Here is a 21,982-nt window from a genome sequence, read left to right as displayed (position 1 = left end):
CTGTCACTGAATAAAAATGAGTTTGTCAAATTGGAGAGGAACATGTGGTTGCGTCTATGTTTGATAGCTTTACTCCTTTAGCAAACGTTGAGATTGAGGCATGTCAACCTGGCTCTTGGAAGCCATCAGAATGGAAGAGCGTGTTGTGCCATCCCCCCTGGTTAGGCAGTCACCGTCCCAGGCACCGAGCCACGAGACAGCTGTGTAAGAAGTAAGCTCAGTTTGATTAGTACGGCACGAGAAATAAATCATCTCACAGGTGAATATTTACAGTGCTTACTGTTGCAGAAAGAATAAGTGGTTGTTACTTCTTTGGGTCCTTGGAGAGCTGCTGAGCACCCAGCCCCTTGGCGGCAGGTATGGCCATTTTTAGTGCTCCTCCAGACATTGCGGAGGATAATCAAAACAGTGGTGGCATGTAATTTACTCAAAAGCATTTCATTATTTAGATGGCTGTGGAATGACCAAATCCAACTGGTATGCAGGTGGTGATCTGGTAGTTTTGAAGCAGATGCAGTTTTATAATGCAGGTTTCAGTTCATATACTGGAATGACTTAAAACAGCTATATTTTTTTTTCCTAGCAAGCTATAAATGAGTCCTTGGTTTGCAGTTGTATTCAATTATTTTAAACCTATTTACAATGTATTCTATTGTAAAGCTATGACCTTTGATCTCCAGAATGGGTGCATGTCTTTTGTGGGAAGCAGGAAGTCTTGGGGCAAGTGACACTTGCAGTGCAGTTTATTTTACTTAGACTTTGATTCCCCCCCTCCCCCCTGTTTCTAGAACTGAAGACAAATTTCTGTTTCTATTGGATTATAAACAGGTTCTGGATAGCTTCAGCTGCTGCATAGTGCAGTGATATTTTAATTTGCTGGGTAGACATGTTTACTGTGTACTGTGTAGTTTATGAGTGTTACCATAAATGAGGTAATCTTGCATCTTGGTTTCCATGTGCGAAACATTACATGAGCTAATGCAGCTGCACCACTGCTTGCTGGATATTAGTAGACTTTATTTGGACATAAAGTTTATACTGAACTGCTTTAAATATTTGTGCTAAAACTGGTAGTGCTGCTTTTTTAATGTGTTTTATATGACACTGACGGATGCCAAATTTCACAAAGCAACGTAAGAATGTGTAGTGGATTTCTGCTTTGTACCCCATTGTTCTCAATAATGGAGATTCCAGAGTTGAAATAAAATTAATGACAAGATTTTTAATTTATGTTCAGTTAGTGTTTCAGGGACTGGTTCATATTAAGTATACAGAAGAACAGTAGCTTCCTAGCGTACTGTAGCGGTCCTAAAAACATGCACGTTCTCTCCAAAATCTGGATTTGGAATTTGAAGTGACACATGTGGGCTGTGAGAATGCAGAGAGAGAAAGTTGATTTCTGCTCAGCGTTCAAAGGAAGACGTAAAGATTTTTTCCATAGTTTAGTTTTACCTACCAAAATCCTTGAATCATCGTGTTTTTTAAAAGTCTATGATTTTAGCATTTATGGCCATATTCTTTTTACTTAATTAAAAATATCGCACATTTTCAGTTTATGTAGCTAGTTAGGAAGGTGAAAGCTGTAATACACGGTAAGCTATAAAATATGTCAGTGTATTTTGCTAACTCTAGTATTAACACTTGCGTGTAATTTCTTGGTTTGAACTCAATTTACGTTCTTTTTTATAAGTCAGAATAAGGGACATCTGTATGAAGTACATTTAAAAAGACACTAAAAATTATTTTATATGATTAAGTATGTAAACGAAGTACTAAAGAAATGGGTATATATATATATATATATATTTTATAAGCAACTTTAAAAGGGCTTCCTCCTGCTGAGTATGTGTTTTGACGATCTCCAACATCTCATACTTTTCTCAAAATAGAATTGGGAATGATTGTTGTAACTTCTTTCTAAGATAACATCTGTTTCATTACGGCAGTTCGTCTTTGTAGCACTCACCTGGAGAAAGCAACCGGTTGTTCAGTGAGCAGCGGGATTGCTGAAACCTTTGCTTCTTACCCTTCGTCCCTTAGCAGTAACTTCAGCTTCTCCCCAGAATTCCTTATCACACCACAACTGCAGAAGCACCACTGCTTTTGGTGGCTGCCAATGACCTAGCCAGTGTGTGTGTGCTGCCTCGCCAGATACAACCAAACGGATATTAAGGATACGTACTGCCTGCCTTGCCCTTGGCGGGGGTATCTGTTCATCCCTCTTGCCTGTATCTGACTACGGATTTTCTGAAAAGCTGTACAAATGGAATTATCTTTGAGACTTTTACCCATCTTTCAAATCTGCTTGAAATAAGCCAGATCTCCATGTTGCTAGGAGGAATGGACAAACAGGTGAACTGACAAGGAGCTTAGCGCTTAAGACTTATTTTCTTAGGGAACAGAGCTAAAAATCAAATCTGAATTCGGTATTTTAAGCCCTTATGGTCCCTACATAAGCTGAACACAGCACACAAGCTTCAAACCATCATTCTCAGGAGTTTTACAACTGGATTTGTACCAGTACTTGAATCTTTCTTTGTCGATTTTATTTGTTTGTTTCTTAATTGATTTTTTTACTGGTATGATGGGTATTATGGACATTTTTGTTTGTGTGTAAACTATATAGTTTCTTACAGTAATTTTGCTCCTGACGTGAATTAGTCATTATGATGTGTCTAATCAGAGGGATGTGGAGTTATTGTGTGCAGTTGGAAAAAAAAGACTGCATGGCATGGTTTTGATTTGGTTTTGCCAAAGTCCAAACTTAGGAATTTTCTAAAGGGGAAGTCTTTGGGATTTAGATATTAAAACAGGAGAGGCTTGCTGTACGTATGGAATTAATGAAGTCCTTTATAACAGAAACAAGTTTTTTGAATTCTAACTATTGGTAATGTTTGCATTTAATACCCCTGTGTGTGCTGAGATTAACGTAAGGCTTAATGTAAACTTAGTTGCTTGTTTTCATATTTTTATTAATTATGTGCTTTTTACTAGGTGTATTAAACAGTTTGTTTCCCTTGAGTGGTCTAGCAGCTGTAAGGCCTTTGAAAATGTTCGTTAGTGTACGTCTCACTCAATATAACGTGAACCCCCCACTGTTTTATGTAGAAGGATCTTTAGGTTATATAGTGAAGTTAGTCTACAATCCCTTTTTACTTGTAGTTTCCAGTAAACTTTTTCTTTGAGGTTTTTCCATTTTTAATCTCCAATAAACCAGACTTTCTCACTTTAAATTTTGCCATAGTTTGTGTTTTTCCTTAAGCTGTCGCTCTTGAAATTGTTAGTTAGCAGGAGCCTAAGCTTTTATCATTTATTAGTTTCTAAAGCAATTTTCTAATTCTGTGCATAAAAGGTTGAAAATGTGAACTCTGAAGCCTCAAATCTTCCTAGGCAAATAAAAATTACACCATATTTTGAGGTCCAAAATTTTTGATAATGATTTTCAACTCTTACCTCTTGCATAACTGGAAAGAATGAATTGTGGCTTTGGGGGGCTGGCAGTGTAGCCCCTCTCCTTCCTGCTTCTGGTTTCCTTGTGTGAACTGACTGAAGGCACAAAGGGCTCTGTCTTCTCTTCCTCCCTCTTCCCCGCTCCCGAGATCGCAGTTACTGGTCAGACGGGATTTGTGCCTGACAGAGGATACCATGTTCTGCTGGATTTACCCAGTTAGGCAGACACCATCGCCTTCTGTCCCTCGTAATTCTGCAAGTTCCTAGTCTGCCTCATTTGAAGGCTTTTTGCTGCGGGCTTTTGTATTGCCCACAAAAGTTTGGGGCAGAAATAAGTAATAAGCATTACACTGTAATGTTATTATCTAGTGGCAATGAAATAACTGGAAAACAAACACTGAAACACAAGGCAGCTGATGAAGTTTCTGTCCATAACTGAGTCCCAAACTTTTAAGGAATCTCTTTTCTGCAAGCACCTTTATTTTTATTTTTGTGCATAGAATGCGATACTGAATTTCTTACATACGTACTTTTCTCAGGACCAATAAGATAATTGCAATACTTAAAAAAAAAATTACTACAAGTTGATTTTAAGAACCTTTTGTATTTTAGTATTTCTAATCTTCCAACGTCCAGGAAAATATGTTATCAACATTTTAACTTTCAATTTTGTCAAATAGGAAACCATACGTTTTTAACTGTCGTCGTGTCTTGATAATCATGATTTCTCCCACTTACGCACTTTCATTTTTGCAGCTAAAAATTTTTATCTTCCTCTCTATCTCTGTGTGTGTGTGTACACACTAAGCTGAACATTTTCTTTGCAAGTTTTTAGTATTGCCAATAATCATACACTAAAAATTTCATTTCAGCTCACAACAATAGGGCTTTTCATATGTAATTTGAAGGATAAATGAGTAATTATGCATTTAATTGGCTAATAAATCACAGCACATTTCCCTTATTTCTGTAGTGCTATGCTAAATCTTCGTATATGTGGCCTGGTGTATTTTTGTAAAAAAGAAAACTAAATGGCTTGTTTAGTATATGTGCAGTGCATGAGTGACATAAATATGTAAAGCCTTCTATGGTGCTTACTGTCTTGTATGAGAAGTTCCTGTGATTACATGCCTGGGGATTTTACGAATGTACATTTTAAAGGAGGTATTGAAGTTTTAGATTTTACACTATATCATGTATATATTTAGTATGTAAACAACAAGAGGGGAGCTTGCCCCAGCTAAAATGAATTTTCAAAAAAGCATGCAATAGAACTTTTTCAGATACACGCGTTTGTAATTCTGATTGTTCTGGTATAAATTCTCAGATTTTTATGATTAACTGTGTTAATTTTCACAGTGGCTATTTAGTTGTGAATTTTTTTTTTTTTTAAGTTAGCGAACGGGATTTATTTAAATGCTTTAAAATTTGAGGAAGGTTTTAGGAAGCAGAATTTCTGCCTATCATTTCCATTAACACTGCAGGTTATGATACTTCAGTATTTCTAGTTTTCATTTCCTTATGAGTTAGGGCATAGGGTCGTTTGATATGTTTGTTCTTCTCATTGCAATTTTCCAAAAATATTTCATTAATAAAATAACATCAACATTGCCACAATTAAAAGATGAATACAGACCACATATGAATGAAATGTAGAAATGGAGAAACCTTTCTCTAAGTCTTTTCTTGCCTGTGGAAAGGCACTGGACATTTTATTGTTTGCCTGCACGTGAGGAAACTGGAGAGGGTGGTTGTTTCAATAAAAGTTGGGATTAATGTAGCTGATTTACAAGAATTTAAGGCATGAATTACATTAAATTATACACCTAGCAAATTCTATCATCTCAGTGGCAAGGCTGTTACATAAAGACACTGAAAGTTTTCCTTGACTACGCTTTCAGGAGCAGTTAAGCAGTGTTTCCAGATTCCTCTGTATATGTTCATGTATGCAAACCAAATTTAACTGGGTTTTTAGTTTTTGTAAGAAGGGGAATACTAAATATAGCTCATGGTGATTCCAGTCCAGCGTCCTGTGTGCTTTCATTTGTAACGTCAAAACGGTTGTGGATAGTGCAGGTTATTGTCTAGCGGATTGTATGCATTAGGACAAGTGGTGAATCCCGACTTTGTCTAAAAGATTTCTGAGTTAGATGGGATTTTTCCATGTGTGTATTTCCGTGGCACTTGATCGCTGGTATAGACTCTCAGTATTGCTATAATAGAAGTTTGTTTTGAGAGAGAAAGGAAAGGGGTTTTTTTAATCTAAAACTTCGCAGTGAGTTGTTTTATAAAGCAATTTGCAACATTTTCTAGGTGGAGTGACCTAGAGTGGAGCGGAGCAAGATTTATGTTAATATAGAACAATGTTTCCAAACAGATTTTAGTATGTGTGTGTGCATGCTAAGAGTAGTAGTAGAACACAATCTATTATTACATTTCATTAAAAAAAATCCACCTGCATCGGGTGGCTGCATAAACGCCCATTACTTTGATGTTTTAATTATAAAATGTTCACTTGAATTTACTGACATCCTGGGGGGAAAAAAGAGTATTTGGAGAATTGAGGGCATTGTAAGCTGCGGGATTAATAAATGGTTGCTAGTGTTACATTAATAAGCATTTGGAATATTCTGCATTAAGGTTGATGTACTCAACCAGCACTACTCGCCCTCTGTGGCACTCCCTGAAGTAAATTCGGCAATAACTCAGGAGGACCAGCTAGAGAAGTTCATTTTGCTTTGGATCGTTTTGTCCTAGGCAAGCATACCCTGTCTAATCATCGTGGGGCAAGAACTCGCTCGTCAGCTTGTCACAGAAAAAAACTTTTTTCAGATGTGACTATTTGCGGTCATTGCAGGTGTTTCTTGTAACAATAATGAAGTAGAGAATAAGACTAAGGTAAGGTTCTTTCCGAGGAGCGCTACCTATTTTTTGATTCTCACAGTTTTCTAAATCATTTATTTCAAACCCGACTGTAGTTGGAGGGCAAACGTGTAACTGAATCTGGAATCGAAACCCAAACGTTTGATTAAATAAAATGGTAACTTCCTGAACCTTCTTCAACGAAGGTGTAAGGAAAAACGATCTCCATTCAGTTATCCCATACATCATTATGGAAACATATGTGGCTTTGGTGATTTTTGAGCGTAGGGCAAAAAAAGACATTTCTATTCAGAAATACAGTCCGCCACAGTCATAAGTAACCGAGGCGTATAATCTTCCTAATGAATGGTTTGATGAATAACTGTTTTCCATTTGCCCGCTATACCAGTCCTGAAATTGTCCCATCACCGCCAATTTATTTTATACGGGCATAATATTATATTGTGTTGTATTTTGTTACAATACGGTGGAAGAGAATTGTGAAGAGAGTGTGAGTCAATCATTAAGATACACATTTTAAGCAAACATCGGGTCTCTTCTTTGATTAACAAGACTGCAGTAACATTTATACATAGTATACTCTTACATTTTGATTGTATTTCTGGTTCCTTTTCTTTACTTGTGAGCTAGAAGTTCTTGGCAAAGCTGAATATACAAAATAAATATAAACCACACTGCAAGGATGGGTCCTTCAGAGAGCAGGACAGAGAGAGAGAGAGAGAGGAGAAAATGATTTAATGCAATAATGATTTTAGCTATACACAGGCATCCCTTTTTTGTCTCGATTTGTTAAATTACCTGACGTCTGCATGTGTAATTTAAACAAAATTTTGTTCTCTAGTCTTTCTTCCTTTTGAGCTATCTTCTCAAGGAGAAGGATGATAAATGGAAACATAAACATAGCATGAGAATGTGAACTAGTTCCCAAACATTTCAGTGGTTTTTATAAACAGCTGGTCATTGTTACCTTTTGCTGGATTACAGTTTCCTTTAGAACAACAGTGCTCTTCAGCTGCATTACAAAGTCGATTCTAAATGTTTTCGCATAGTTGCTTAAGGGCTTTAATGTTTAAATAATGGTTATATAATTATACATTGTTTAAACAATTAGCTTTTAAGTCTAGCAATAAGCTCACTTTTTATACACATACTACCAAAAATGATAATGAAACTGCATGTTAAAGATATGAGCTGACCTTACTTAGAGTGAGCAACGATAGTTTAGGGACATTTATTTCAATTTTAAAATTTAGTTTTTAACAGGCTCGTTTTCATTTTGAGCACGAATAGTGATTCCTGCCATTCTCCTTGGTCGCCCCCTGAACACAGACATGGTCAGCAGCAACTTTTTCTCCTTCTGAACCCTGTTTTCAGCGTTCCTTGGGCATTGTGTGCCCTTTTCTCTACGATACAAAGTGCCAGCTCGCATCTCGCTGGTCCGCGCAGGCACAAAGGGTTGTCTGAGGCTTGAACTAGTGTGCCTTGGAGGGGTAGGATTAACATCATAGCCTGTAAGCTGTCCCCTAAGCCATCGTGGCAGCTGTTGATTTATGTTTTGAAACAATCAAAATAACAACAGTTGACCCAATAAATTAAGATACCGCTTAGTATTTTAACTTTTAAACAGTCCCCTAATATTTTAGGTCCGCTATTTTTGCTTAAGTCATGATTTGATCGCCTTTTAAAAATAACATAGAATTGCATTTTTAATCTTCTTGAACTGCATTCGTACAGTGATTAAATTAGGGATTTTTTAGACTTATAACAGTTTACTACAGTAGCAGAAACTCCAAGGATAAAAAAAATCACTCCTCAAAAGTTAAATACATTTTATCTATTTTATAGGAGCATTTCAGAAGTCATATTTTATACCCGAACTACATTTTAATTTTAGATACTGTACATCTTTAACGACTTTCTAATTTATACAATTTTTGTTTCATTGTCAAAACATTTAATTATATCATGTCTTGAAGGTGTAAAGCTGTCAAATAAATCAGAGGCTCGGTATAAACATTTGGTGAATTGCTTTTGCTACCATACTGTAGTTGTTACTGGGCAGTTAGTGGAACTTTTTTAAAGCATTTACTCAGCAGGTACAGGACAACACTGGTACAATGAATTGCTGATTGCTTGTAAAACAGCAGGTAGTAATGCCCTCACTCTTTGTAATTCTGCTTTGTAAAATAAAGTGGCAAGATAGCGTGGCAGAGGAAGCCAGTGTGCAGCGAATATGTTTCCTGCCTAAGGGCTGCTGGAGATTGCCAATCCCATTTCCAAAAAAAAAAAAAAGTAAAATTGTTGCTGTTTTCCATAGCGCAAAAACCGAAGTTCCCACCGCTAGAGGGAATGAACCGCGTCCACGCTTCGGAAAATTTGCCAACACGGGCATGAAAAATAGAAAATGCAAAGGCTGGATTTCTTTATGAAGGCCTTAATAGTTGCATTTAAAAAAAAAAAAAGAAACAAAACAAACCAACAAAAAAAACCCAAAACAAAACAAGAAACCGATAACTTGCAGGTGTCTTTAAAAATGTTTAACATCCTATGAAAAGTCTTCTTCTTTTAACCAATATTTTGTTCTGGTGTTAATACGTACTACAGGCTCCCCAAAGTGGGGTTTGGATGAAGTAAATTAGTTCTACTTTGAAGCTTTTTTTTTCTCCCCCTTTCAGAATGAATGGGGAGGCCCTTGAATGAAAGCTGCTTTTCATTAGTGCCACCACATACCTATTTGAAAGGAAGAGCTCTTTTAGCACATACAAACACTGGAGTAAAGGAAAGCTTCCTTTTTCTACCAGAAGACCATCGGCTAAACAGCTCCTAGCTTCTCTTTCCAGTCAGGTGGTTTCCAATCAGAGTTAATTACTCCAGTCATTTATTCTAATCACCCTCTTCGTATGGCCAGCAGTACTCTGTCACGGGGTGGCATCGTTTGAAGCCAGTTAGGTTTGAAAGCCACTGCAGGGTACTTGAGGCTCATTAGCGAGGCCCCTCCATGCCTGGCTGTGGATATGCTCCCTGATTAACTCCCCGTGCCCCCTCCCCTCCTCCCGCCCCAATTAACTCTTGCCTTGCTGCTTGCCTTTTGCTTGCGCGGAGGGGGGAAGGAGCGGCTGGGGGCGGCCGCCGTCTGCGGGCGCCTGGCGGCCGCCTCCGGCTCCTTGAGGAAACCCAAGAGGGTTCCGCGGGGTGCTGAAAAAGCGCTTTATTTTTTGTTTGTTTGTTTGTTTTTGTTTCTTGCAAGGAACGAGCGGTTGCGGCAGCGATGTTCTGCGGGGCTCTCCCGCTGCGGGAACATCCCCCCCCTCCCCGGGGCTGCCCGTCCCGTCCCGTCCCGTCCCCCCCAGGGCTGCTCGGCGAGGGAAGGGATGGGGCTGGCCCCTGGCCTGTATCTCGGCATCAGGCCGGTTGTGTGCTTAATGCGCCTTTTTTTTTTTTTTCCCTCCTCTTTCCTTTCCAAATCCTACAAAAAAAAAAAAAGGTTGCTTTGCTGTTTGGCATATAACTGGCATTAAAGAAAAAAAAAAAACACACAAAAAAAACCCAACCGAAAAACCACCAAAAAACCCCCCCAAACCACCACCCCCCCCCCCCCCCCCCCCCCCCAAAAAAAAAAGCAGCTTGTCCTCCACACTAAAGGCCAGAGTTGAAAATCCAGACTTCTTTTTAAAAGTGGTGTAAATTTGCCTTATGCTGTGCCGATGGGTGAACTTCAGGCTTAGGTTATATCGCTTGGGCTAGGTATGTAAAGCCCTTGCTTGCAGTTAACTGCTCCGTTGTGTGGTGGTGATGGTGAGGAACTCTGGGGACCTGTAGCTTTCCTGGGTAGGGTCAGGCCAGTGTGGTTCTCAACAGCCCTGACTTTGAGGCAAGGACTTGATAGTGTCCTTGTGCTCACCTTACTCTGGGTAAGAAAGCTTGCAGGCCCTAGGTATGGGATTTTTATTTTAAAAAAACCCAACTATTAGAATCTTCATGGTTGGAAAGGACCTTTGAGATCATCGAGTCCAACCATACACACACCACCATTAGTTTTACTCTTGGTCAGCCTATGTATTTTTATTCGAATGTTATTTGATTAAAACCTTGTAATTCGGTTATTACTACTTAAAAACATTGCACAACGTTGTGTTTGTTTTGGGGGTTGTATTTTTTTTTAAACTTGTTATTTTTCCATACTGGGAAGTGAAGTCATAGATAGTTGCTTGCTTGTTTGCCCTGGAAAGAGCAAGTGCTGTCTCTGGGACTTCAGCCTCTGAATTAAATGGTTATTTGGAACATGGAAGTTAAATACTGTTTCATTGCAGTATATTTTTATTTTATTTCTAAATGTTGGGGGGTTTTAGGCCGTGTTCTTTAAAGAAAAAAATAATATTGTTGATATAAGGGAAAATTCTAGGGTTTTCTAGCATCTTATTTAGCTTATAAATGGAAAAAAAAAATCATTAAAATGTTAATAACTGACCATATGCTTTTTCAGCATATAACTTCTGAATGTTAATACTATCCATCTCCTACGCCCTTCCCACTAACACGGTTCACGGCAGAGTAATATAAAGGTTATGAAAAGTTTGCTCTCAACTGGCTACAGGATGTCTGTTGCACTTGGAGGTGTTTACGCCTCGATTTCCTGACCATGCTCAATATACTCAATATATCACTTGTCTTTCTGTGTACAGCTGTCATAGTGGAAATTTGAAGCAGTTTAGGTGAAAGAAAGGAATAAAATCTAGAAGACATTACACTATCTACAAGAAAGCGTTATGAGCAAAACTAGTTGAAACTCAACATGCAATGCTTGATGAAATTAGAATAAAAAAGAGAGATTTTGCATTTTCTAAGGATGGACATTTTAAGAAGTAATTTACAGATATAGTCCATTTTCCGTTTGATTTCTTTCAAGCATTCAACCAGACTCCTAAGAGCTCTCTGTTCTGTTACAAATTCCAGCACTAGCCAAACTACTGCCAGGGAGCGGGAGGCAGCCCAGGAGATCCACTGGGACAGGGCATGACAAACAGTCAAGAGTAGGGCAGTGTTCTCCTTAATCAGGAGGCTGTGGAAGTTCTTGTCCTGGGGTATTTGATAGAAGGTGAGCCGCCCTGAGCACCAGTTCGTCTGGATTCTGACTTCCTGGTAGCTTGCTTACCAAGTGTGCCAGAACAAGATGTTAAATGAGAATCTGCTGTGTTTGGGCAAGTTTGCAAAAGAGCATTTCGTTTTCCCAATGGTATCTCCCACAAATCTGATTTTTCTCTTAAATGTTGAATATAGAAGCTGATAACGTCTTTGATGCACAACTTCTTCCTTTCTCTGTCATTTTTAAAGTCAAATAATGATCTTTGTCATTCCAGTTAAATGCCAGTTTTAAGGAGCCTGATGTCCTTGCCAAACATACCTTGTATTGTCATCCTAAGCAACCACTCAGAATGTCTTTCTAAAAGATCAGGGCTTCACTGTTCATAATCATGGCAGGGAAGCAAATTCAGGCTTATCTGTGCGTGTTAGCCCCAGAGTGGGTTGCACATTTGTGCCACGTGATGATATAGTGCTGTTTCCTATTTTTGTAACTGTTTGATTTATTCAGATGTGGTACCCTAATTGCCTTTGTAAATCTTGTGTTCTGTTCTCCAAAAGCTCTTGACTGCTTCCTATTCTGTGAATTAGCAGGCAAGTCAAACGACAAGATTGAAATGACTTGTCTGCCTGACTTGCATCTAAAGTGTGTTTTAAATTTTAAATTCCTTGACCTTTTGTCATACCATTTCCTAATCTTAAACAAATTTTTCTAGAACATTTTTTTCCCAGAACTGGCTTCAAAGACAAATTAGATTAGTCTCTACAACTCTTCTAAGATGTTTGCTTGTGCTGTTTGCAGTGATTTGAAGACCATGTGTTTGCAACCATTTCTGTCTCCTCTTACATGCATACTAATACTTGTTGATCATCACAGTTCTTGTGAATTGCAGATACGACTGACACATCAAAGCACAGTATAAATGCTGCAAGCTGTTGAAACGGAGTGCAAAAATAAAGCAACAGTTGACTTTTGGGGCTTACAGAGTAAATCAGAAGGAAGAAATGTAACTGCAATTTAGGTGTAAAATATGTTAAAAAAATCATGAGTTTCTCCCAGTTTGGTGTATTGGGCTGTCATGAACCAGACACTATACGTAGGCTTAAACTTTAACTTGAGGATTAAATGGGATGGTGGTACCCAGCCTGAAACTTAATATGAGAGCCGTTTCAAGTATAGTTTTGTCTGTGTTCACATGAATGTTTTTTGCATTTTGATCATGCAAGTTCAGTTAATGTAGCAGATATTTTCTAAAACTTCATGACCTACACTGCATTCACTAAGTTTTGCCATACGTTACAGTACAATTATGTATTCATTTAGTGTAAGCAAGCTAAAACCCCATCACTGGGTACATGTACTCTAATCATAACACTTCCCTGAATTTCAGAGTTTGGCCTGTTTCTAGCTTTAGTGAAAAAGCTTATTCAACCGCAAAGCAAATTTTACATGGTTTAAAGTTTTGTAGTGTGTGTTTTGCACTTCTCTCTTAACAGGAAGGAATCTGTAACATGAAAATGTGAATCACTGTTTACCATGACAAATGCCCTTTCGGAAGTGTGTAGTACCTTTCCGTTTGTCTTTGGCTAATACTTGACATTCGGAAGCAACGCTCATCGTGTTGACAAGGCTCAAGGAGATGCCACGCAGAAGTCCCTCGGCTGGAAGTATGCAAGTTAGCTGTAGTGTTAGAAGCAGTAGACCTGCATTAACCTTCTGAGAGGAAAGTTACGTTAGCTTGACAGCACGGGATGCTGACACGATGGCACAGCTTCCCTGCCAGCTCAGTCAGCTCCATCAGCGCACAACACTGCAGCGTGAAATACAGTCGTATCTTGGGGGATTTGTGTGTTTAGTGTTTTTTTTTTGTTTTGTTTTGGGTTTTTTTTAACACAAAGCTTCATTTAAACTAATTTGACTGAGCCAACTGTCAGCTGTGTGGTTAACAGCCTGTGCTTCCATGGGTAATAGATTCCAGATCCAGGCTGTCAGTCTTCATGCAAACAAGTGCTGGAAGAACTGGGAGAGGAATTGTTGAATTTGAGGGAGGAGGGAGCTTCCTGCCTCCTTTTGCTGCTGTGTCTGAGGATTTTCAAAAGGGATTTTCATTCACTGTCTTGGCCTCGGGATGTTGCTGACTCTTCTGGAGAAGAGAATCCTTTAACAACCTAGCAGACATTTTAAACGTGGACAAAAAATGGAGAAGAGTGGAGTGGGAGGAGGTGGAAATGGCGGAGAAATCAGCACACCTTGTGGTGTTATAAATACTTGCTTTTAGCCATATCTGTAGTAATAAATGGTTATGGTTTAACCAGTCGTGGTTAGATTTTCTGTGTGTCTCCAGGGAAGGACAAATACAAGTCACATACATCAGTATTATTACAGTTATGGGTAATGATAGCCATTTGTGTGGTTCCGCAACTGTAATTAATTATGGCTTTTATGTATTATTTTTCATGTAGGGGAATTTAATAGAGACCTCCTGATCATTTTTGTTCCTATCACAATTCTTCTGAGAAGAAATCAAACAATTAGGAAGGGGCCATTCTTGGTATGCCTTTTGAAAAGCATCTGTTGGTTCGTGGAGCTAGTTGGCTGAGACAGGTTTTGCCCACTCTTTTTTTTCAATGGGGAAGTTAGTATTGTCACAACCATGACGGGTGGACTATATGAGCAAGTGAGGTAAGCCAACATGTGAATTTGTAGTTCATTAACTGTTGAGTGCTGGTGTGCACGCTCGAGGAAAAGGATATGCCAATTACATTCACTGTGGGCAAATCAGCCCCTATTCAGTGCGTGACATTGTAACTACACTGCTCTGGGACCCGTGTTGGCTTTATTTAACCTGTTTTCAGTTTCTCTGCACTGTAGTGTCATCTTTGGAAGTTTGTGTTTTTAAGTTTAGCTCTCCAAATGTTCTAACAGCCGTATGCTTGGGTTGTCTTCTAAGCCTGAAAGCCAGAGTGCTTTACTTCACCTTCCTGGGTTGTTCTACTATGAAGGCTGTGGAATTGCTCACAGGAGTAAAGATAAACATCTGTGTAAATGTCTTCACTGTTGGCACCTAAGCTAGATGTCTAAACTTTGAAACTAAATGACAAAAATGCAACATTTGGTCTGTTTATCCGTATCCTGTACATGGAAAATTGCAGCAATTTTGCCTTAAAATATTGCTCGCAAATTTGCAGATTATCATGGATATACTAAGAAATTTTTTTTTAAGGGTGATCACTGCCCTTTATGGAAGGAGTAGCTTTCCATAAGAAAACTCTTCAAGGCAAGTTTCCATATTCACCTAAATCTTTTATTCCTGGCACCTAATGATAGACATTTCAGTTGAGATTAAAGCCGAATTTCAAAGGAAATGTAGCTTTCATTTTATAAAATACATAACAGCTGTCTGACTTACCCGTTTAAACTACAAAAAAACAGTTGCAGAGTGAATATAGAAATCACCAAAAGACGCAAGAGTGCTCTAGATTTTTAGTGAAACATGCTACTAACTCACGCTTATTTTGGTCATAAGTGCATAAATTCAGGTAGAAGTTTGAGTCACTAGATTCCAAAATAGTTTTTGTTGTTCATGTGCTGCTTAGGTAGAATTTACCTTGCCACAAGATTCTTTTTCATTAAGTTACACCATTACACAAATTTTCTCTTTTGTCATTACTTAGTGTTAGATACAGAGAAGTCGAAGGAGCAGAGGAAGGGAAGTTTATCTTCCAGAGATCTCCTTTGTCTGAGCTTCTTCTCAGATTGTTGATACCCTTTGTTCTATAAGATCAGACATCTTCAGCAAACCATCTGAGTTAAATCTTTTTATTAAGATTATATTTTCCAGAGTTCTTTCTCTATTTTATCCTGGTATTGGTAACCGAGTAGAGAAATAAAGTAAAATGCTAACTTTGGTTATAACAGTAATGAAGAATACACTGGCAATGCACTTCTGGAACACAGACAAACAAAGGAAAAATGAGATAGTTCTTATAACGTAAGCTGTAAAGTAACTGTAACACTTTCTGAAGTATTTCATGTTTAAGACAAATTGCAAAATACAGTAAATAAAACTATATGCATTTGCTTGGAACATTTATTTAGCAAATTAGAAACCACCAAGCATGTAAACAATTTTGATGTCCATTTCGTCTTTTTGAAATTTGCATTACCTCATGCAGAACTCAGGAGTTTTCTCCTTAGTACGTCCGCTGTCCTCCTCCTCCTCCTCCTCCTGCTATCTTCAAGGCAGGCTTGAGTTCAATATCTTTCGAATAGCTTTCTATACTTTTTTTTTTTCTTTCTCAGATGTCTACCCATGTGATCAAATAGTGTTGCCGGTGAAAGTGTGTTTAGTAATTTACTTTTAAATACTGGTGGTTACTGAGAAACCTCAAAAGATAAAGCCAGCACTTCAAGAGTTAATATGTTATTAGGAGGACAGGAAATCTGGCAACTATTGCAGAAACTAGACCTAATGGTGCACACAAACAATTTGTCAGTCTTGGTAAATGTGAATAGCTTTCCGCAAAGTGGCTGCTTTTGCTTTGTTTGAACAGCCTAAACTTTTCCTTTTTGGACTTTAAATCTTAGAAGTGAAATGTGATCCACATATTGAATCAAAATAATTTAATTCAAAACATATTTTGATTGGAACAAGGTTGACATGGAAAGAAACTCTAGAATAAAAAAAAAAAAAGTTGAAAGGACTTTCTATCATATATTTAGCAGGAAAATTTGAAACAGTTCTAATTAGGCTGAAAAAACCAGCCTTCTTCATTGTAACTTAAAAAGGTCATATATCAATGTTAAAGCAGCATTACCAACTTGTGTCTGAAAGCCTGCACATGCAAACATAATTCCAGTTGTTTGGTTCTCTTGGTTTTTGTTGGGGGTTTTTTTGTTTTGTTTTGTTTTTTTTTTTAAATGTATGTGCACGCAATACTTCCCAGCCCAAATATGTGCTTAGTTTAAAGTAGCTACCTGGTACTGCAGTTATGCGGGTGCTTCGTTGTGTTCAAGAGGAGTATTTTTCACGTTGAGTTTGTGTTTGTGCTAAAAGTGGGTGAAATCCTAATTCATGCCTTTCTGCTCATACATAAATGTTTTTGAAATGGTATGTAAAAAAAGAGACTTAATTACTTGAAGTGTTTCAAAGGAAATTACTTACTTCAAAGAGGAATTAAAATATTTGGCCCATTAAAGGTAATAGGCAACTATTTGTACTTGAGATTTGTAATTTCTTACTTGCCAGTGTAGTATATTCCTTGGTGGGTTTTGTTTTTTGGTTTTTTTTGTTTTGGTTTGGTTTTTTTTAATTGAGTGAATGGGAAAGATTATTCATGTAGGAGAAGCAGTTTTGGTTTCTCATCAAACTTTCTACTTTCCTTTTAACTATACGAAACACATTTTGTATACATTGGACTTCTTTTGTGTCTTGCCGATAGGAGTTACAGGCACGCTTTATGCTGTGCTTCAAAGATTGCTTTAATCAGCGTAGGAATAAGGCAAGCAAGTCTGTGGTCTATTTCTGAATAGCCTGATAAAGAATAAATATCTATGCTGGTGAAAGGAAATACAGTTAATCTTTTCATCTGATTTCAGCATTTGAACATCCCAATCTCAAGCACGGTATATATTCCTTTTTAATAGACATAATTTCTTATGCTATATGTCATTACATAATCTAAACCAGAGAGAAAAGTAGAGGGTAAAAGCCAATAGTAGTCACTTTAAAGATACAAATCTTGATTCCAAGGGTATAATCTTGTTTGGGAAAAATATATCACAATAAGTGGATAGAGTATTTATACTGGAAAAAGGAAAAATCTTTCCTAACCTGCTAGTTTTATGTTTTTGTTGTTCCCACTATGTTTTACCAAATCATTTGTATCGGTATTAGACTGATAATAGTTTTTGGTTGCTAGCAGGAAATTAGTCTCCGTTCATTCCTTTCAGAAAACAAAACAGAAAAAGATGCACATAAAATAAGGAATTTCAGAGTCCTTCCTGAAGTGGTTTTGGTTGCTCATGTTTAGTGACATCAGATTGTGCGTTTGAAAAATATTTGTGAATAAACTAACATTTCCTTGTAAAAGCAAAGCTTCAATTTGTTGACGTGTCTGAAGCGTTTCTACCTCGGGAATGGAGAAATGAAAGTTACTAATAGGTGTTTGTGTTTGACATCTGTATACTGTACTTTTTAGCATATCTCAAGTGCTTTAGTCTCTGCCTAATAGATCTCATTAAAGAAACAGATATCAGCCCCAAGACAGTTTGTCAAAGTTAATATGAGTCCCCGCGGACAGAATTGACAATTTGTGTGTGGCTTCACGTGACGGTCTTTTCACGGTCTTGTTTGATCCTTTAACAATTGGGCATTAGTCACTGATTTATTTTACAATAACTCAATAGGATTGAATATTACTGTATTATGCTGGACATTTTAGAGGATTTTCTTGTTTTGCACATTTTCCTCAGAGCAGGCAGTAAATGATGTACTTGCTCTGCTGCGGGAGTGCTAACAATTGATTGGTTTGCTTTAAGAGCAGCATGGGGAGGATGTTAGTATCCCATCGCTGCATGCCGTATTTAACTTGAGCCTTAATGAGCACTGGCTGTCCTAGATGCTTAAGTAATCCTAAACGCTTAGCATTCGATACACTTGGTTTAGTTTTGCAAGAGGTAAATGCTAGCAGTAACATTTTTTAATAAAAAAAACCAACCTTGCTTTTTAGAACTGGGTAGTTATGCAAATTGGAACTTTTTCACTTCTAAGATATTTTTTTTAAGGAGTACCCATACTTAAATAGTTTGTACCAGTGTGGCTGTAACGTGCGTCAAACGTGCTGGTGCATTCTATTGTTTTCCTTGAAAGTCTACTTTATTTTTTAATCATTAAGCAGACTGTTAACTATTCTTCCTCCATCGATTGTGTCATAGCGTAAGCACTTCCCTCCAACCAAGAGCTTAACTGTGAACCTGAAATGACAGGCAAGCTTACTTCGCCTTTGAATTTGTGTGCCACGTTTGGTCTGTCCTTCAGGGTCTGGGGTGTTGGTGCTGACTGTAGTCTTTTTTCATTTAGCCCTTTTATTTGTGATTTGGCAAATAGGAAAGAAAATATAAATGGCCTAATGCGGGGGGGGAAGAAGAAGAAAATTATGTACTTTTCAATCTGTATAAATTACAAGTATAAATAATTTTAAACTTGAAAAAGAGAAGTAAATTCAGGATGGCTCCCACCCATTCCATGAAAAGGCAAAGAGTGTGTTTTAGTTTTGCTTTTTTAAGAAAAAGTCAGATTAATATATCTCTTAATCTGAGGAGATTGCAGAGTGATATTCCTTTGGTAATTCATGTCCAAATGCTTTGTGAGGGTAGTATGACCCACTGGAAATCTAGCTTTTGAAGAAAAGCGAAATGTGAACAGCCTCTGCACCTACTAAATATATATATATATATATATATATATATAAAATCACCAGTTCCTAACACTATTTTCCCTGACATTAAATAGTTGTAATGATAACAGTAAGTATATTCTAGGGTTAAATTTTTTTTTGCAGGATAGCAAGAAAATTAATTCCTATCATTGTCATTTGCTGAGCCCTGTAGAATTTTATGGCTGCACATTGTAGTATTATGGACACTCATGAGACTCCTGACTGGTTTTATCTTATTAAACAATTTTGAAATCATTAATTTTTAATTGGCCTGCTTGTGGTTTTTTATAGTTTTAATTGTGTGTCTGTGTCTAAATGTTGGTTTGTTGGTTTCTTTTAATTTAAAAAAAAAAAAAAAAGAAAAAAGTAAGAAAGGAAAAATCCTGTCTAAGCATATATGTTCTAAGGTCTTTCCATATGATCATCCAAAGAGGTACTATACTGTGTCGTAATTCATTTTAAAGAATGCTTTCAACAATTCCTTAGCTGGGATTCCTGATAAAAATAATAATAAAAAAAGAATGATATTATGTTGAAGATATGTACAGGTCTTTTCTTGATTGAAAGTTCTAATTAAGTGAATCGAGGAAAATTAACTGAAATTAGCTGTCAGAAAGTCACATTTAAATGAGTGATGATCTGGTGTGGCAGTAAACATTTAAATGATATAAATTGCCATTTAAGTGTATGGTTTAATGTTTGTCATGCATTAATATGACATGAGACTGCAGTGACAATCAAGCAGCTTGCTCTAATTTGAACATATTTAGGGCTTTTGTGTGGAGTGCACCACACAAATTAAGACAATTGCTGTTTTTATGTGTCAATTTAAATGTTGTTTTCAGGCATCGGTTAATGAAACAAACCCATCATTTTTGTGTGCAAATTGCAGAGTGATTTCCTCGGTTTTCAGATTAATTTTAACTTCCTCCGCTCAAAATTAGGAATTTCCTTTACAAGGAAAATGCCATTTGTTTGGTTAGATGGAGAGGGTATCAGACTTTGTTATGTTGTTTCATTTGCTCATTCGAATAAGAAATACATTAGATCCTCTGTATAAAACAGAGAAAGCAAATTCTGCTAGTGATTGAATCTAGATGAATTAACTCTTTAGATGACAATGACTTTTAAGTTATCTTTTACTGTATTTGTACTGCATCTAATACCGTTATGGAGAGATTCATTATTGTTTGGATGCTTTTGTCTTGGGGATTGGGTTGTAACTGGATAACATCTTCAGAAAAGTGGCTTAATCATTCAGCATAGTACTGTTTCTGTATAGGTTGTATAAGAGTTATATACAAGAAATGCACAAAATTCATAGCAAGTTGATATTCCAGCACGTTAAATAATTTCTACCCTAACATCCCTAGTTAGTTCAGTTTCTCCGAGTCTATCAATCTTCTCTGTCTGTCAGAATCAGATTATCATGCTCTTATTATTCGCCATGCAGATCACACAGAAAAGCACAATTTCATCTTGAGAGTTCATAAACACATAGCCCGGCTGTCCATAAATGCAGAACTGCTTTTTCTGTTATTCCCGCTATTATAGGTGAAAAAGCCAGGTCTTCTGGTCAGCGGGAAGTAGAGCAGGGCATGAAACACTGGCGTCTATCGCAGGACCCACCTTTCTTTTGGGTAGAATGTCTAAAATGCTATTATCAATTCTCTACTTAGACTTTTTAAGGTAATTTTGTGCACTCTTCAAAAAATGCTCCGACTACCACTAAGTGATGACAAACTCAAGTTCATATATTTTCTGGCAAACTCAAATTTATATATTTTGTGTGTGTTTTTTTTACAGGCATTAGAAAGTGAGTTTGTTTCCTGCCAGCTTCACCAGTGGATTGACCTGATTTTTGGCTACAAACAGCAAGGGCCAGAGGCTGTTAGGTCCCTGAACGTATTCTACTATTTGACTTATGAAGGAGCTGTTAATTTAAGTTCAATAACGGATCCCGTATTGAGAGAGGTAAGTCTGTACTTTAAATATAGGAAAGGAAAAATCTTTGTTAACCGCTGCGGTGTTGAAAGTGTAAAGACTCCACGTTGTTCAAATCTTTGTGTTCTCTTGTGGTTTGGCTACAGGCCAGTCAAACGCAAGGTGCCCGAACGAGTCGTCACAGCGTGCAAAATTAAGAGAACAAGCATGCAAGTTGTTCTTAAACTTCGTGCACCTGGATTCAGCACAACCTGGGTGGCAATATAAAACTAAATGTTCAAGGATTGCTTCGGTTGCCGAGGGCAGTCATTTTGTTCACTAATACTGGATCTTAATGGCAGAAGACAGTGAGCCACCTTGATTAGGCTTGCGCTTTTGAATTTACTTTTGCAGTTTTAACAACTTCCTTTTAATACAATTCTGCATACGTAGTACACGTCAAACACCATAGTTTTGTCGCTTCCATTATTTTTATTTGGCTTGCTATCAAGTTAATAATAACTTGTCCTATATTTTTCATACGCAAAAATAAATATTTAAACATTGGAAAGATCAGTAGTCTCACTCAGACGCAGGATCGTTCAGAAAAATCTATTTGCTAAAGTATCCCTTAGGACACTGTGGGCTTAAAGGCTCCTCCCTCCTCCATCTAAACAGCTGTATTTTTTAAAAAAGGGGAGGCATGGCGGGTGTTTAAAACAGATTTTTGATTGGATTACATCCTCTGTTCAGGCAATATATTGGTATCAAGTATAGCTGAAAGTATATTAATTATAGAATAAATGTAACTGGTACTTTGTTTTAAATATTCCGAGTCTCTGAGAACAAAGTAACATGAATGCTACCAAAAATTTTATTTAAAAGGGTGGCTAGGTGTATACCAACAGGGAATATTTGTGTAACCTGAAAGAAAACAAGAAGGAAGACATTTCTCCTTACAAATATTAGGTTTGAGGTTCACTAGAATTCTGGGCTAATCCTGGTTGAAGTATTTGTTATTTATTGCTTATTGAAAGAAAGTCTGAGATAAGCAATTATTATTTTAAATAAGACTTTTTTTTTTTCTCTGTATGTACTGGCCATCTGACTGTTTGGGGCACCATGACAGCCCCTGTAGAGAAAGTCACATCAACATTATGGGTTGTAGCTGGCTTGTGGGTGCAGTGGGAAGGGTTGGGGGGTGTGC

At 37.4% G+C, this 21,982-nt stretch overlaps 1 protein-coding gene across 5 annotated transcripts in view; it reads left to right on the top strand.

Moving 5' to 3' along the window:
* Positions 1 to 21,982, top strand: part of LRBA (LPS responsive beige-like anchor protein) — a 412,475-nt gene that overhangs the window by 333,763 nt on the left and 56,730 nt on the right. For all 5 annotated transcript variants that reach the window (XM_054203497.1, XM_054203494.1, XM_054203495.1 and 2 more), the window contains one exon: positions 20,659 to 20,826. In XM_054203497.1, the coding sequence (XP_054059472.1) occupies positions 20,659 to 20,826 (168 nt within the window). The remainder of the gene's footprint in view (positions 1 to 20,658; positions 20,827 to 21,982) is intronic.

The sequence above is a fragment of the Rissa tridactyla genome, chromosome 5, assembly GCF_028500815.1.
Source record: "Rissa tridactyla isolate bRisTri1 chromosome 5, bRisTri1.patW.cur.20221130, whole genome shotgun sequence".
Lineage (NCBI taxonomy): Eukaryota > Metazoa > Chordata > Aves > Charadriiformes > Laridae > Rissa > Rissa tridactyla.
The sequence above is the reverse complement of the archived record's forward strand: the minus strand, read 5'-3'. Positions and strand labels throughout refer to the sequence as shown.